The sequence below is a fragment of the Hemicordylus capensis genome, chromosome 4 (assembly GCF_027244095.1).
Source record: "Hemicordylus capensis ecotype Gifberg chromosome 4, rHemCap1.1.pri, whole genome shotgun sequence".
Taxonomy (NCBI): Eukaryota; Metazoa; Chordata; class Lepidosauria; order Squamata; family Cordylidae; genus Hemicordylus; species Hemicordylus capensis.
The window spans coordinates 84,895,730-84,912,851 of record NC_069660.1 but is presented as its reverse complement, the minus strand read 5'-3'; the positions used below and the strand labels follow the sequence as shown (position 1 = coordinate 84,912,851).

Here is a 17,122-nt window from a genome sequence, read left to right as displayed (position 1 = left end):
CTGCTTTGCATTCACCTACCATTTTTAAATGTAATGAATGTGACTCTTTCCTTAATGAACTTTTTCAGGAAGTGGGTATGCATGGTGAGAAAGGAAACACCTGTGCCCCATTTCCATGTTTACCGTTGTACTGTGTGAAATGTTCTTTGGAAGCTGCCTTATATGGAGTCAGACCACTGGTCCATCTAGCTCAGTATTGTATACACTTACTGGCAACGGCTTCTTCAAGGTTCCAGGCAGGAGTCTCTCTCAGCCCTGTCTTGGAACTTTCTGCATGCAAGCCTGCAGATGTTCTTTCCAGAACAGCCTCATCCCCTACGGGAAATATCTTACAGTTTTCACGTATAGTATCCCATTTAAATGCAAACCAGGACAGAACCTGCTTAGCAAAGGGGACAATTCATGCTTGCTACCACAAGACCAGCTCTCCTCCCTTCTTTGCTTTTGTTATGTTGGAGATGCTTCATAAAATGTGAATGGCCATGGTGCTTAACTCTTTCCTAGGTGTATAAGAGTTCTCTGAACAACCCCCAGTTGTAAGGTGCAGGTACATTATAAGATTGTTGGTTTGGGTAGCAATGTAGCATATTGAAATTGAAACTGGTGAGGACTTCTGTTTGCCACAATGTAGGACCATAAAGAATTCCCCATCACTTTACACTCTGCCAGCACTTCTCCAGATCTACCTTGCTTTGAACTCCAGACAATTCTGAGTGTGAGGGGGAGGAAAGTAAATGGCAAATGTGTTTTTTCCCCCCTTCCCAGTATATCAACTGTGGTAACCTGGAACAGCTGTTAGACGGTAATCAGCACCTGCCCTGGACAGTGAGAGTGAAGCTGGCATTGGACATTGCTCTGGGACTCAGTTATCTTCACTATAAAGGCATTTTCCACCGGGACCTGACATCCAAGGTATCGTGTCTCCCTATCAAGTCCCTGCTTAACAATGGGCATGTTGCACTTTGTGGATAGTAAGTGATTTTGGTTAGCTTCCCTCTCCCCACCACCTCTCACTGCCTCAAACTCTGAAACTGTTATATAACAATATCACTTAAAGGATTGTGAGAAAACCCAGTTTAGTGGATTAAACCTTTCCGGAACCACTAATGTTGAATTCATCTTGCACAGATGTCCAAGAAGAAACTAACCTGAAGTGGAGGTCACTAGTAAATTAGCAGTATTTTCTGGGAAGATGGTTGCATAACTCAGACTTGTTTAGTTTGTTTACAGCAAACTCCTAATTACTCAAATCTGGAGAGCCAAATCCTAGTTTCAACAAAACATGTTACAAACATAGAGATGTGCCCCTGTGTTCTGGACAACTTTCTTATATGTTTACTTTAGGATATGGGAATTCTTTCCCAAATGGATTAATGTCCCATAGGTGACTTAAACTACTGCAGAGTGACTGTTGGTGGACTCAGTCCCGAGGTAGTTTTGCTGATGGATAAAATGATATACAAATTGTAGATACTCAGCTTCTCAAAATGCTCTATTATTACTGCTATTCAGTAGTGTAGCTAGTCATGTGAAAATCCCTTATCTTTGCCCTAACATCCCTGTAATTACTTAGCTTTGTGTAATTGCAAAGTGCTGGGTAAAAGCACTTAGAAATTTATCACCCTGGGGATAACCTATGGCTGTGGGACTGAGTCATAAAAGTAGCTACTATAAAATATCAAAAATCAAAAACAGTGGTAGTAGTGAGCTTTTTTAAAAAGCTGAATAAAATGCATCAGAGTTGCAACTGAGGCTGGCATGCCAAAGCTGCAAAAATGCAAAATGACCAGCTGGGATGCACTTTAACGGTATGTCTGTTCTGTGGCGATGGGACAGAGAGAAATAGAGTTTCTGTCTGTCTCTGGTCTTAGGAAGCAAAGTATGCAAAATTCCTGCTCTCCTGTACTGTAGGAGTATTTCCAGATTTCAGTAAACTGTTTCTGTAGTCTGATTGTGGTCTTTGTGAAACTCCATTCAAAAGAGAGGCCAAATATTTACAGTGCTGTACTTTCACATAGATCTTGTGATTGCAGAGCAGATATAGCCTTGAAAGGATTTTAGTCTGTCTAAAATATTAAAATAGGAAATTTAGCCAAGCACCACTTAGGCTGTATTTGTTTAATAGTCTAGATGTTGCCCAAAATATTTCAGACTAGTTGGTAATGACTCATTCATAAATGTGTTAACATTAACACGAAAGCATCATTCATGTTAGTGATATCTAAGAGAGCTACGAATCAAAGCCACCAGTCTGAATCTTGACTCAGTTATGAGTTTATTATGTGGCCTTAGGTGGACTACGTTGCCTCTGCTTCTCCTCCTGTCCCCCGCAATATGGGAGAATTAATAGATCACCCAAGATCACTGGGCACCTGACCAGGCTTGGCAGCAGCGCAAAGAACCTCTCATAGTAACAGAGGAAGGTGCCATATACAGAGTCAGACCATTGGTCTATCTAGCTCAGTATTGTCTTCACAGACTGGCAGTGGCTTCTCCAGGGTTGCAGGCAGGAATCTCTCTCTCAGCCCTATCTTGGAGATGCCAGGGAGGGAACTTGGAACCTCCTGCTCTTCCCAGAGTGCCTCCATCCCCTAAGGGGAATATCTTCCAGTACTAGCAATGAGCAGGTGGGGTAGCACCACCTGAGACAACTGACTCTGTTCACTTTATTATGAAATTTACTCTGAATAATATTGGTTTATCTGAATAGGATTGTTTGTAAGGGTTATAAGAAAATAATAAATGTGAAGCACTTTGAACACTCTGAAAGAGCTATATAAGTGCGAATTAGTAATAGTTTTTGAAAATCTCTGTGTAGAAGTGCAGGTGGATTTACGTGTTCCCTTGCTGAACTGTAGTAGTGTTTGTAGAAGATCTACAACTGTTCTACTCCAAACACATGCTTTAGAGAGCTGTAGTAGATTGCCACTTCCTGAAGCATGCTTAAATCAATGTGTTCATTCCAAGTATTAGTTTCAGTGAGTACACAACACTAGGAGCCCTTTCTCACTAGCAGTGAGAAAGGGCTACAGGGTTTGCGGGGAGGAAGCCCTAAAGAGCTTACCTCCTCCCAGATGATCATTCTGCCTTCCCTGGGCAGACAGATTGCCCACCCAGATGAGCACTGGCTGCTGCTAGCAGCTCCGAGGGTCGGGTTGCCGGGATGCCTTGCCCTGCATTGCCCTGCTCCCTTGAACTCCAATAATGCACTGTGTGAGTGTGCAGTGCATTTATAGGGAACCCCCCTCCCGAGTCTGCTAGCTGTGGCTGCTTACAGCCACAGCTGACAGATGATCTTAAAAATGAGGTTAAGGGAGCGCTCGCTTCCTTAACCTCATTTTAAAGGGAGGCTTCATAGGCGGGTTTGCCGCCAGGATTAGCCCAATCCCAGCAGTATGCACACACACACACACACACACACACACACACACACACACACGCAAAACCTGGCTGAGCTTTCCTTAACTCGGTTTTGCATGCACATGTGAATAGCCTCTAGGTCTGATAACATGTATTTGTTAGAATAGAATTTAGAATTCTAGAAATGTAACAAGTAATGCAGCCCTTGAATTCCTTGCATTTGTAGCCTGCCCTTCCTCTAAGAAATCCAGGACTTCACATATGGCCCCTCCTGATTTTATCTTCACAACAATCTTGTGAGTGAGATACCCTGGACTAAGAGAGAGGAAGTGACTCAAGGTTACTCCAGAGACTTCATGACTGAGCAGCGATTTGAACACAGACCTTATAGTCTTTTTTCCTGGTTGTATTACTGTGCCAAAGTCCAACCTTCTTGCATAAGCATCCCTATCACAAATTTGGGGTGCAGGGAAGGGTCGTTTCAGATATCATAGTTGCCACATTGTCAAAAAGATGCCCCATGACTGCCTTCAGTCACATAGCTTCTTCATATTTGTCCCTGTGTTTGTGGAGGGAGACAGCACACTTAGGAAAAATGGCAACAACTATGAAGGTTCTTCCAAGTGAAGCCCTGATCAATGGAAGGTTACGTGGCATACTAGGGGATATTGCCTGAGAGCAGTTCTACAAATGAAAGCCATGGGTAGACAGCCATATACATCTGAGCAGTATTCTAGCATTGGGTGATTTGCTGGACAAGTCAAAGAGCAATACAAGAATTTACCATCCTAAAATGAAAATATTGGCGTGCTTAAAATGTAAAAGATGCTGAACAATAATCTCTGAATACGTAACTTTTTTTTGTATTTAAGACATTGCTATTTAAGGTCATGAACTTATAAATCAAATGAGGCAAATGTTAAGGGATTTAGGTTTGTTTTGTTTGCAAACAAGAGGGGATAATGAAGAATGGTAAGCAGCAAGAGATATATGCAGCTTCCAGAAATCCCAGATGAGAGAAGAAGACAGATACTGTGAAGGCAAATCCATTATCTGTGAGCATGATTTTTAGATACATCTGTTCAGCTGAGGCAAGATTTTGCAGCAAACCCCACCAAACCTTTCAAGCTCTATGTTTGCATCATAGTAGTACTTTACAACATAGGTTTCTTCTTAAATCGCAAACAACATGAAGAAGAAGTATTTCAATAATATTGCAAAATATTAACCTTAGGGTAGCAGGAATATACTGTTAGATTAGCAACATGTCTGCTTTTTCCACCTTATAATAGTGGCTGTAAAATATTTCATAAATACAGTAAGTACTTTAAACTGTAGGGATTATTGGCTTCCCTTTTGCCTGCCTCATCCATCAATACCAATGATGATGACAGAACAAGTTGCAGTTGATTTGTCCCAGTTGGCTGTTTGGTATTTTAATTAATTTGAATGAAACTGCAGTAATATGCTTGGATATAAAGCAATCCTTCTCAAAGGAAATTGCATTCTGTAATCAATGGAGACTGTACTTGGTCTGGACAAGTTATGGCTAGTGGATATCTATTCTTCATGTGAGGTGGGGGGGAATAAATGTTGCACTTCCTTAGCAGGATTATATTGTGCAAAGCAGATGTTAAGCTCTCCCAACACACAAAAGGAGTTTTATGCGCCCTCACATCTGTTTGTGCATAAACAGTTGTCAACTGTTTTAGAGCTCATCTTGAGTTTCTTTAAGCAAAGATTTCAGCTTATTCAACTCAAGTCACAGCTTGGGTTGCGTATACTGCTAGGAGAAATTTATTTCTGATGTAGAATTTACCACAGACAGATTACTGTGTTGTCACACTGCATCTTCTAAGCAGATCTACATACGTTCCAGAGAGCTTGAAACACAATGGGGATGGGCCCATAGCTCAATGGTGCAGCTCATGTTTTTGATGTGGAAGGTCCCTGGCATCTTTAGCATAAGAAAAGCCTCTGCTTAAGATTGCTGCTGGTAGCCAGAGTAGACAGAAACAGACTAGATGAGGGAAGTCATCTGACATACATACCAGTGCTAGGTTTGTTTACTCAGAAGAAAGTCCCACTGTGTTCAAGCGAAACTACACGCATAAGACGACAGCCTTATTCAGCTTCATAGGTTCACATGTTAATTGGGACTTAGTGGCTTTGTGTTTGTATGTAGGAAACCTGGGGTATGATCCAGACTAAGTTAGTCATGACTCAGTCTCATTGAAATTAAACAGACTTAGTCTCGACTAACTTAACTCATCTCATTTATTTCAGTGGTGTTTAATCATATCTGACTTAATCTGGTTCCTGCTTCTAAGAGCACGAATGGATTAATTCACTGAATAGCATAAGTAAATGATGGTCTCTCAGTCCAACTTCCTTCACAGAGTCATAAAATTAGAACTCATTTGCAGCTCTAAGCAAGTTGAGATGTGGTGTCATCCAGGATGCAATTCCCTTCAGGATAATTGGTGTGTGTTTGGCAACAGTTCTTTCAGAAGTTGTTTTCTGCTTTCCCACCTTGTTCTTCCAAAGAGAATTAGTCCCTTAGATGCTAAATACTGAAATAAACATCTCATTCTAAATGCTTGTTTTCTTATTAGGAACCATTGGTTCCAAACTGGATAGCCTTCTGTTTATGCAGTAAAACATTGTTTTTAAAAAAGCATCCTTCCCAAGCAGCTTTGGTGGAGGCCAGATCCAGATCATATTTATAATGTGCACACATACACAGTTGCCCCTGCCTTGGTGCTACCTAGCAGATGGATACAAACTATTTCCTGTGGCGAGCTTTACTTGAGTGGTCATCTATGTATAGGGGCTCAGGATGGTGGGAAATGGCTTTCAGATGAGCACTTTAGGGTTGATGATTGGTATACACCTATTTTGCAATTTGGTGGTGGGGAAGTTCAGAAATTGGCTAGAACTCCAAGGAGTTAAGGGGATGCAGCACTGACTTGTTGGCCAAATCTCTTGATTCCAAAATGTGAGACAAGTTTTAAAAAATACTTTGCTGCTCTTAATCAAAGTGCAAACAGTTGTTAGTCTGGATCTAAATTATCTGGACCGTGATCCATTGATCCCATAAGGAAATGGGTTCTGCGCCTGCGCAGGCACTTCGCGGGCCGACTAAGTAGCTCCTTGCGACACCCAACCACCACCACGTGGCTTGTGTCTGTTATACTCAGCAGTTGGGTGTCCCTCAGTCAGTTTCTGTTTGACCGCCATAGCGTTCAGACCTCGTTTCTGCTCCTCAGTAGCAGAGATATACTTATTACTTGAGATTTAACAATAACGACTTAGGACTGAAAACGGTACAGAGTTTGGTTAGTGGACTTGATTTGTGGAAAGATACGGTTGTCTATTGGATTTTTGATCTACAGAACGGATTTATGGATAGAGATCGCATAACGGACTACTTTGTCAGCTGTTTGGACGGCTCATTCGGTACTTGACTTCAGACTGCTAAACGACATACGGGAAGAGTTGAGATGGAAGCTAAAAAAACATTCAAGCGCTGTATGAAATGCTGTGCAAAATTGCCCTCTACGGACCATCACAAAGCTTGCCTTTTGTGCTTGGGAGAAGAGCACAATATAGCAGCCTGCAAGATTTGCTGCTCATTCTCAAAACAGACCAGGACAAACAGGGCTTTGCATCTCTGAGCAGCGTTGTATGATGAAGCTATTCGTCCCTACTCCACGCCTGAGCCCGCCTTCGACATCGAAGGGAGGCGGCTCGACTGGACATGGATCGACATCGACGGGAGGCGGAGCGACTAGACGGGTCGACATTGACATCAAAGTCGATGCAGCACGGGTCTGAGAAACTTCAGTCTAAAACCGTGCCTGCTGATGACCTATTTAAAAAGCCGAAGTCATTCGACAAGAAAGAGAGTAAACACAGTAGGAAGCATCATCATAGCCCTGATGTTGATCGTCGAGAAACATTAAGCCAACGAACACCCTCTCCTTCCTCAGCTCAGGGCTCTGATGCTGATTGGGAGACGGAGGCTCGAAGGGGTGAACCTTCATTGATATCGACACAGGCACCAAGATCGAAGGAACTGAAGCTGCTGAATAGCACTGACGCCTCGAAGTCGGAGGAGTTTCGACATCGAGGAGGGGTATGCGATCCAGTAAAACTCCTACTGCATCTTCTGCATCGAAGGGCATGTCGTTGTCAACGGAACAGTCGACATGGACAGCAACGTCTGAGCCGCAGACGTTTCATAGGCGCCTGACATTATTCCCTGCACACACTCCTCAGCAATCTCCCTATACCCCGTCACATTGTGGCAAGGATGTGGAAAGAGAAAGAGCTGCCAAAACAGCTTGGGAAACTTTACAGGCATTGGCCCCAACATCGAAACACTTAGAGAATCTCTACAGGATACAAGAAGGAGATGATGCTTACCTAATCCGCCACCCTGCACTGAATTCCATGGTTGTGGACTGTGCTACAACATCTAAGGGAGGACGGCGCCATACGACACCTGCAGATAGAGAAGGCAGGAAGATGGATGTCCTCGGCAGAAAAATTTACACTACTTCGTGTCTGGCTATATGCGTAGCCAATTATGCGGCCTGCATGGCCCGTTATACTCACCTTTTATGGGACACCCTTCTACAAGACTCCACCTCTATGACTCCGGATGTGCTACAGGATAGGTTTAATGAGGTTTATGAAAGAACCACCTCGGTGACTAGACAACAACTCAGCACCTTCAAGCACTTGGCAGAGACAGAGTCGAGAGCAATGGTTACTGTTATATCAATGCGCCGCTATGCTTGGCTACGATCAACAACGTTACAGACTGACATGAAGGACCGGGAAGAGAACCTGGCTTTTGATGGGAATGGACTGTTCCATGAGGACACTGACTCGACAATGGAGACTTTAAAGAAGTCGAAATTTACAGCAAAGATCTTCATGGCTTCGACATCCTCGGCTAACTCCTTTACTTACAATTCTCGTAATTGAAATTATAGCCGACAGAGACCATACAAATATCAAGACAGAAAGGATTTTAGAAGTCAAAATAGACCCTTCCAACAATCGAGGTGGATTCAACAACAATAATAACAAGAACCAGAGCAATCGTTCTAATAAGGACAATAACAAGCAATCTTTTTGATTGCTCTGTCAGCCCACTGCATTTACCAACAATTGCCAAGGCCAATGTCATCGTTCTTGTAGTTGCCGGCTCCACCATCAGACTGGCAAGCCATGCCCAAGCATGGCATAATATAACATCAGACCGCTGGGTCCTGAGAATAATAATGATATGCAATCGAGTTCAAGATTCTACCCCCATTCTCAGGAATGAGATTCACCAGGGCAACAGCAGTACTACAGGAAGAAATACAAGTGTTATTAGGGAAAGGAGCAATTGTGCCTGTGCAGTGGGCAAAAAGATTGTCAGGTTTCTACTCCCGCTACTTCCAGATACCGAAGCGGGATGGAGGGATCCGAGCAATCATGGATTTGAGGGGACTCAACAATTTTGTCTGGGCCCGGAAATTCAGGATGGAAGTGTTGCAGACGATAATCCCCTTCCTAGATCAGGAGGAGTGGGTGGCAACGCTGGATCTCAGGGATGCTTGCTTTCATGTAGGTATCCAGGAGAATCACCAGAAATATCTCAGATTTACTGTGGGAAAGACAATTTACCAATACACAGTCTTGCCATTCGGTCTATCGGCGGCGCCGAGAGTATTTACCAAAGTGGTAGCTGTAGTTGTGGCTTATTTGCGGACACAGGGTTTGGTTGTCTATTCATATCTAGACGATTGGCTCTTGGTAAGCAAGGACAAAGAGCTACTTCGCACACAGATTGTAAAGATGATACGCCTTCTTCAGGACTTAGGAATCAACATCAATTGGAAGAAATCCAATTTGGAACCCAGAAAGCACCTAAACTTCATAGGCGCAACTCTGGACATGGAGCAGAAAAGGGTCTTTTTGCCACTAGATGGTTACCAACAAATCGTCTCTCTGGTAAAGTTACTCCAGGGCAACCCAGTTCAGCCAGCAAAGACAATTCAGAGAATGCTAGGTTTGATGGCATCCTGCAACACAACTGTCAGATACATGCGTTTGCGTATGCACCCTCTGCAGCGATGGTACCTGAAGAATTTCAGACCCAACATAGACAGCCAAAGATTGCGTCTAAGACTACCCCAAGCAGTTTTAAAATCACTATGTTGGTGGATGTTGAAGGACAACCTACTACAAGGAATTCCATTCAGACCTTTAATTCCGACCAGTTGGGTCACATCGGATGCTTCCCTACTGGGATGGGGAGCACATTGCAACCATCACTGCATACAGGGGCAGTAGTCCAAGTCACAGAGTCAACATCATATAAACTATCTGGAACTCCTGGCTGCATTCTTATCAATGAAAGCTTTTGAACCCCAGCTCAAACGCAGGTTCACCTAGACAACATGACGGCAATTGCGTACATCAACAAACGGGGGCACTGTGTCTCCCATGCTATGTGCCTTGTCTATGAAAATGTGGGACTGGTGCATAACGCATACCATCTACCCAGTGGCGATTCATATAAGGGGTGTCGACAATCACCTAGCCGATTCCCTCAGCCGAACCAATCAATTCGATCAGAGACACGGATGCTCACGTGCGGGCATGGGTCCCAGGTCGCTGGGCGATGCTTTTCAGTACAGTTGGTGCAAGGGTCTGCTATACCTATACCCACCAATTCCACTACTGAATCGGGTGTTAGGCCAGATTCTGAGGGGCAGAACAACTTGCATACTTCTAGCCCCATGGTGGCCATGCCAGCCGTGGTTTTCACCTCTACTTCAACTATCCAGAGGAAATTTTTACAGACTATCTCCAGATCTGGACCTCCTACACAGGGAAGGGGGTCGGGTACTACATCCCAAGATAGAGACACTACGTTTGACATCGTGGAAGCTCGGATACTAAAAAAGATTCTTATAAATAGCAGACGGGCATCGACTAGACACAGTTATTTTGGAAAATGGAAGAGATTCAAGGTTTATGCTAAGGACCATGGATCCCGTCCACTCCATGCTACGGTTTGACAAGTGTTGCTTTATTTGACAAGTTTGAAGATACAAGGACTGGCAAATGTGTCACTACAGGTACATCTAGCAGCCATATCAACCAAACACCCGGGATGGGATATCAGGTTTTTTACATCCAGAGATTAAGAGATCCATGAAGGGGCTGAACAACTTGTATCCCCTACTAAGAAGACCAGTTGAGCAGTGGAGTCTTTTGTTAGTGCTCTCAGCACTCACAGAAGCACCCTTTGAACCTCTACATTCTGCAATTCTCCACACACTCATGCTTAAGGTGGCTTTTTTGATTGCCATCACCACGGCGAAGCGGGTGGGAGAAATGACCACATTGAGAATTGACAAGCCGTACACCCAGTTCTTTCCTCACAAGGTGGTGATGAGATTGGATATGGACTTCCGGCCAAAGGTGATGACCGAATTCCACCTTAATCAAGAGGTAGTGCTGCCAACGTTTTTCCAGTCGCCTCAAACGAACCTTGAAAAAGCCTTACATTCCTTGGATGTACGCAGAGCACTACTTTATTATCTAAAGGTGACTAAATCAATAAGAAAAACAAAGAAACTCTTTATTTCATACAGAGGGAAACAGAAGGAACACGCAGTGTCTCAACAGCGCATAGCACATTGGCTTGTGGAACTTATCCTTCTGGCGTACAAGCAACAGGGGGTGCCATCTCCAAAGACAATGCGAGCGCATTCAATTAGAGCGTACTCGGCTTCAGCAGCTCATCTTTCAGGCATTAAAATGGATGACATTTGTACAGCGGCAACATGGTCATCTCATCAGCCATTCATTTAACATTATGCTGTTGACCTACGCATGGCACGCCAGGCAGAGTATGGGAGAAGTGTCTTGAAACGGGTGTTGCCGTAAGAACAGCCTTCTGCACCCACCACCTTGGTGGGGAAGCTAGCTATTCACCCATTTCCTTATGGGATCAATGGATCACAGTTCAGATAAACAGGTTGCTTACCTGTAACAGGTGATCTGGAAGTGATCCGTTGAATCCATAAGACCCACCCTGTCCGTCCCCATTGCAGAAAGGCAGGGAAAAAGGATGAACGAAGACGAGGATATCTAATAGGGGCGGTCTGCACAAAACTGACTGAGGGACACCCAACCGCTGAGTATAACAGACACATAAGCCACGTGGTGGCAGTTGGGCGTTGCGAGGAGCTACTTAGTCGGCCCGCAAGGTCCCTGCGCAGGTGCAGAACCCATTTCCTTATGGATTCAACGGATCACTTCCAGATCACCTGTTACAGGTAAGCAACCTGTTTTTTCATCTGCAGTATTTGTAGACCAAGCAGTGGTCTGATCTGATATACTAATGCAGGAAACCAAACAAATGGATATGAATTACTCACTGACAAGCCAAGATCACTTTTTAAAAATATATATTTTTTAAAAGCTTTATCCTCATGGTATAAAACATTAAAGTTCATAACCCTATTGGGGACAACTTGATTTTATTATTGTATATCTAAAAGGTGCATAAATAGCTGGGAAAAATTCCCATTTATTTAAATGCTCATAATGCCACTTTTCAGTTAAAAACTCCCAGCACCAGTTCCCAGTATTTGACAGTACTAGTGTGGAGAGAGAGAGAAAATCCTCTCCTTGTAAAATGCCTCCTGTTAGCACATGGTCGTTCCTGTACCAAGTATGCTGAATTTTCATCATGGTTTTAACATTGCAGTATGATTAATGTTATCCCTCTAGGGTTTAGCTGCATTTTGCAGTGAACAAATATTTAACCACAAGCAAGCTGAATGAATGCATTCTTTGATGAGAGATAACAAAGGCCATAATTGAGAAGCTTTAGTGTGTGTTGGGTTGGCCTGATTCAGTTGACCTTGGGTAAATTTATAAATCCCAAAGTGAACTGCATGTGCTATAACTGATTCAAGTTAAAACAAATACTCAGGAACTAGGAATCCCACAGTCATTTGTATATTTATGAGAGATGCACACTGAACCTCTGATGTTGATGTGTCATTGTCATCCTGGCCCCCACACACATACTTCTCTTAACTATTCTTTATGTGAGCAGGCAGGGTGCCACTCTAGAGATACTCAGAGTTACTGCTACTGATTGTTGTGCCCTATGCTCAAAGAGCAAAGCTGGTGCCAGAAACTAGTCAGCTGGGATAAAGTCAAAGCAGTCAGAAGAGCAGAATTCTACCACACTTGTAGTTTAGTTAAAATATAAGTCAGCCAGGTCCAATGGACAATGGCCGGATTTAAATACTAATTTCAATGAGGACTGAATAAAGTGTTTTGTTTCTTGCCGTCTACATGGTATACAATGCTTCCCAAATCTATGGAGTCCAGTTCTCTGTGTAGTGCATCCATAAGCTTTTGTCAAACTTGACACCATGCTTTGCCAATATTGCAGAAACGTTGGTTTCGCTTTACATCTCAAATGTATGTACAGTGATTGTACTTAAAGTTCTAAATTCCAAATATAAACTACATGATGCTGATGTATTTAATGTCATGTGTATTACAACCATAAGTTAATAGTTTACTTAAAAGTGTAAAAAATATGTAAAGCTATTTATTTGTAAACATTCTGTTTCTTGAATATAGAAATCATGTTGATTTATTCTTCAAAGGTTTCTCAGAGAAGTTTTCTTCAAAGGTTTCTCAGAGAAGTTATCTCCCTTCTCTGGCTTGCAGCCCATTCCTATACATGTTTGTTCAAAAGTAAGTCTCCCAGAGTTCAATGGGACTTACTCAGAAATCTGCTTCATATTGAGAATTAGGAAGGAGGTTTTCTTTCCCAGTCAAGCAAGTCAGCTGATGAACCTGAACTGATTAACAAATGTATGAGTTTGCACCCTTAGTAGCTTTGGCAGACATGTGGTAGATATGTTTACAGCTTGGACCAGACATGTCTGATATGTAGTTAGAATGAACTTGCATCATATTTTTAATGTTTAATGGTGTTGTTTCAAACAGGGGCAGTGTTGTTAATTTCCTGTTTCTTTAATTCAGAACTGTTTAATAAAGCATGATGAGAATGGATATTCTGCTATAGTTGGCGACTTTGGTTTAGCAGAGAAAATTCCTGATTTTAGGTAAGTGGAATTTCCAGTGGTAATCAAAATGAATTTGTGAGTGCAGCCCTGAACAAAATAGTTATGAGGAATGGCTAAATGCTTTCTGAGATTTAGCACTGAACTTAAAGGGAAACCCCTTATGACTGTTTCCACTGAATTGACTACAACTCTAATCTGAATTTGCCTAGTGGTACAACATGGTTTGCTTTTTAAGAGAGGTGTTCAATGCTGTCTGTGCATACTATGATTTGGCAGCCACCTTCCAGTCAAGTTTCCAGTATGTGGGGGGCAGACTGTGTATATTTGGAATGTACTTTGCACATGTCCAGGTGTATCTTTGATGCAGACCTGAGCTCTGGCACTAAAAATATCTACAGTAATTGCTGTTCGGACAATTTCAAACATGCTCCCTGGTTCAGTGTGTACTGACTCATAATGATACTGAGCTGGAATAGATTGGGTCATAGCTACCAGCTGTGCTCCTCTTTGCTAGAAGCCATGGTTAGCCATACCTTAATCACGTCACGGCTGGATTACAGCAATGCACTCCACATGGGGCTGACCTCGAAGAATATTTGGAAACTGCAGTTGGTTGTAAAATAGTTAGGACTCTGTTCCTGAGCCACTCACTGGGAGCATGTTATTGCCCATTTTGAAAAATGGCTGCTGATTGGTTTCTGGATCCAGTTCAAGATGCTGATTATCACCTTTAAACCCCTTAATGGTTTGGGTCCAGGATACCTGAAGGATCTCTGGCTAGCTTCTGAATTTTTTTCTGCCCACCCAACAAAATCATTGGAGAAACTGCTGCTTAGTGTGCTGACACTGAGAGAGGTTTGATTGTTATGCATGTGGAACAGAGCCTTCTAGGTTTTTGCCCCCAGGCTTTGGAATGCTCTCCCAGTAGATGTCCCTCCGCTCCTTGCTTTGTTTGCTGCCTTTTTAAGAGGCAGGTAAATACTTTGCTGTTTATCCAGGCCATTGATGGTTAAGGAGTGCTCGTTTCTGTGTTTTACTGCTTCTGTTGCATCATTTTACTGTGTTACTTCTATTTTTATGGATATTGTGTTTTTAATTTTGCAAGCTGCCTTGCAATAACATTTATGAAAGGCAATATAAAAATTAGTTACAAATAAATAGCTGAAACAAAACTATTTAAAACTTGTATTCATTTTTCTTTTGCATATGCAATCCTAAATGACTTGCAAACAAATGTGTAAAAAAATTTTAAGCATTAAAATTGAGGATAAAACAAGTGACAAGATAAAAACTAAAGAATGTTGTCCTAAAAACCCCACAACCAACAAAAAGGAACAGTAGTTAACCAGTCCCTTTCTGAAAAAGCCAAATATTTGGTTGATGTCTGAAAAACTGCCTACAAAGTAGGGGCAAACAGGCCTCCACAGGGGTGGGGGAGCTCTCCTGCACTACTACTGAAAAGATCCTGTTCCTAGTGAATGCCCACTGCATTTCAGAAGGCAAAGGCACCCACAGCAGGTGTAGGGCCCCAGGCATTGACTCTGCTTGTGCAGATTTGTCCTAAGCCTCACCAAAGAGGTTAAGAGATTTTGCTAATATAAATTAAAATCTTTTTAAAAAACATTTTATATCCCACTCTTCCTCCAAGGAGCCCAGAGCGGTGTACTACATACTTAGGTTTCTCCTCACAACAACCCTGTGACGTAGGTTAGGCTGAGAGAGAAGTGACTGGCCCAGAGTCACCCAGCAAGTATTATGGCTGAATGGGGATTTAGACTCTGGTCTCCCCGGTCCTAGTTCAGCACTCTAGCCACTATACCACGCTGACTAAATAAATAAATAAATAAAAATCTTTACTAAATAAATAAAAAGGCTCTACTGCAGCAGGTGGAATTTGTTTCCAAGAAGTTGCTTATCATGCTGTCTAGATAAATATCTTTTAGGATTGGTTAGAGATAAACATATAGTGCTCAAAATTTTGTTCTGGGATGTTCTGCTTGGTGGAACATGAGGGGAGATCATATTTATTTTATTATTTATTTGTCAAATTTGTACACCACCCCAAACTTCCATCTCTGGATGGTTAACAATAACATAAAATAAGTTAAAACATACACACACACGGCTTAAAACAATTTAGACAATCTAAAAGTTAAAACGGATTAAAACTTAAAAATTAAAAAAGCTGAAAAGGCTTGGGTGAAGAGGTTGGTTTTCAAATGCTTTAAAAAAAAAGTCAGATGGGGAGGATAATCTTTAAGTATGGAGCTCATTCCACAGTCTCAGGTCAGCAATCGAGAAGGCCCATCCCCGTGTGGCCACCAACCGATCTGGCGGCAACTGGAGACGGACCTCTCCAGACTACCTCAATGGGTGGTGGGGTTCATGATGAAGAAGATGTTCTCTTAAATACCCAGGGCCTAATGTAGTTCTATCAGTGAAGGAGTGATGTGGTCTCTCAGAGATTACCCAGAGACCAACCTGGCTGCTGCATTCTGTACCAACTGCAGTTTCCAGACTGTACAAAGGCAGCCCCACATAGAGCGCATTGCAGAAGTCAAGTCTGGCAGTTACCAGCATATTTACTACTGTTTTGAGGTCATTCATCTCAAGAAATGGGCGCAGCTGGCATATCAGCTGAAGCTGCTAGAAAGCCCTTCTGGCCACCGCCTCAACCTGAGATACCAGGGAGAGGTGTGGATCCAGAAGTATTCCCATTGTACCTGTTCCTTTTGGGGAAGTGTGACCCCATGTAGAACAGGTAGATCAAAATCATTTCTAGAGTTCTGACCCCGCACTATAAGTACCTCCATCTTATCTGGATTCAGCCTCAGTTTATTCTCCCTCATCCAGTCCATTACTGCTTCCAGGCAAGCATTTAGGAAGGTTATTCCATCTCCTGATGCTAAAGAGTATGGATGTCTGAGGACTTGGATTAAGTAGCCTGGAATTATAGAGAGGCCTTTCAGGAAATGGAACAGAAATGATTTTGCTTTACTATGCAGCATGATTGCTTCAGATCTCACTCCTGTCCGCTCTTGTCCCAACATCTCTCATTGTCCAAAGTACTGAGTAGATATGAATGGCAAGAGAACAGCTTGTACTTATTCTTGTGCTGAAAGCTAAGGAGTTGTAGAGTACGTATGAAGTATTTCTAACTTTTTATTTGCTGCCTTTTATCCATTTCTTCCTTGAAATGTATTCAAGTGAGAAGCTGCCAGTGGTGGGCTCTCCATATTGGATGGCACCTGAAGTGCTGAGAGACGAGAGATACAACGAAAAGGTTGGTTTGTTTCAAACAGAAAATCTTTTACTAGGTATTGGGTTTACTGTCACCCTAGGAATTTGTGAGCATCCATAACTTTAAAGGTGCTCTGACTCTGTGGCCATTAATTACTTTAAATGAATAGATTCCCATTAGAAACTCTGTCAGGATTCTTCTTTTTCCTGAACAAGATACAAAACTCTTCAGCTGCTCAGAGATCTCAGTTGAATGAAATGGCAAAAATCAAATTGATGTCATGGAATGAAGATCTAATCTAGTAATTGTAATTGTAATTTTATTTACGGTCATTAGACCAAACAGAATATCTAACCTTTATTTAAAGTAAGTAAGTGTGTGTGTGTGTGTG

The 17,122-nt window shown here is 42.4% G+C and overlaps 1 protein-coding gene across 6 annotated transcripts in view; it reads left to right on the top strand.

Moving 5' to 3' along the window:
- The window catches only part of TESK2 (testis associated actin remodelling kinase 2), a 108,422-nt gene that overhangs the window by 74,954 nt on the left and 16,346 nt on the right, over window positions 1–17,122 (top strand). For all 6 annotated transcript variants that reach the window (XM_053248073.1, XM_053248072.1, XM_053248071.1 and 3 more), the window contains 3 exons: window positions 766–912; window positions 13,447–13,529; window positions 16,698–16,773. In XM_053248073.1, coding sequence (XP_053104048.1) covers window positions 766–912; window positions 13,447–13,529; window positions 16,698–16,773 — 306 coding nt within the window. The remainder of the gene's footprint in view (window positions 1–765; window positions 913–13,446; window positions 13,530–16,697; window positions 16,774–17,122) is intronic.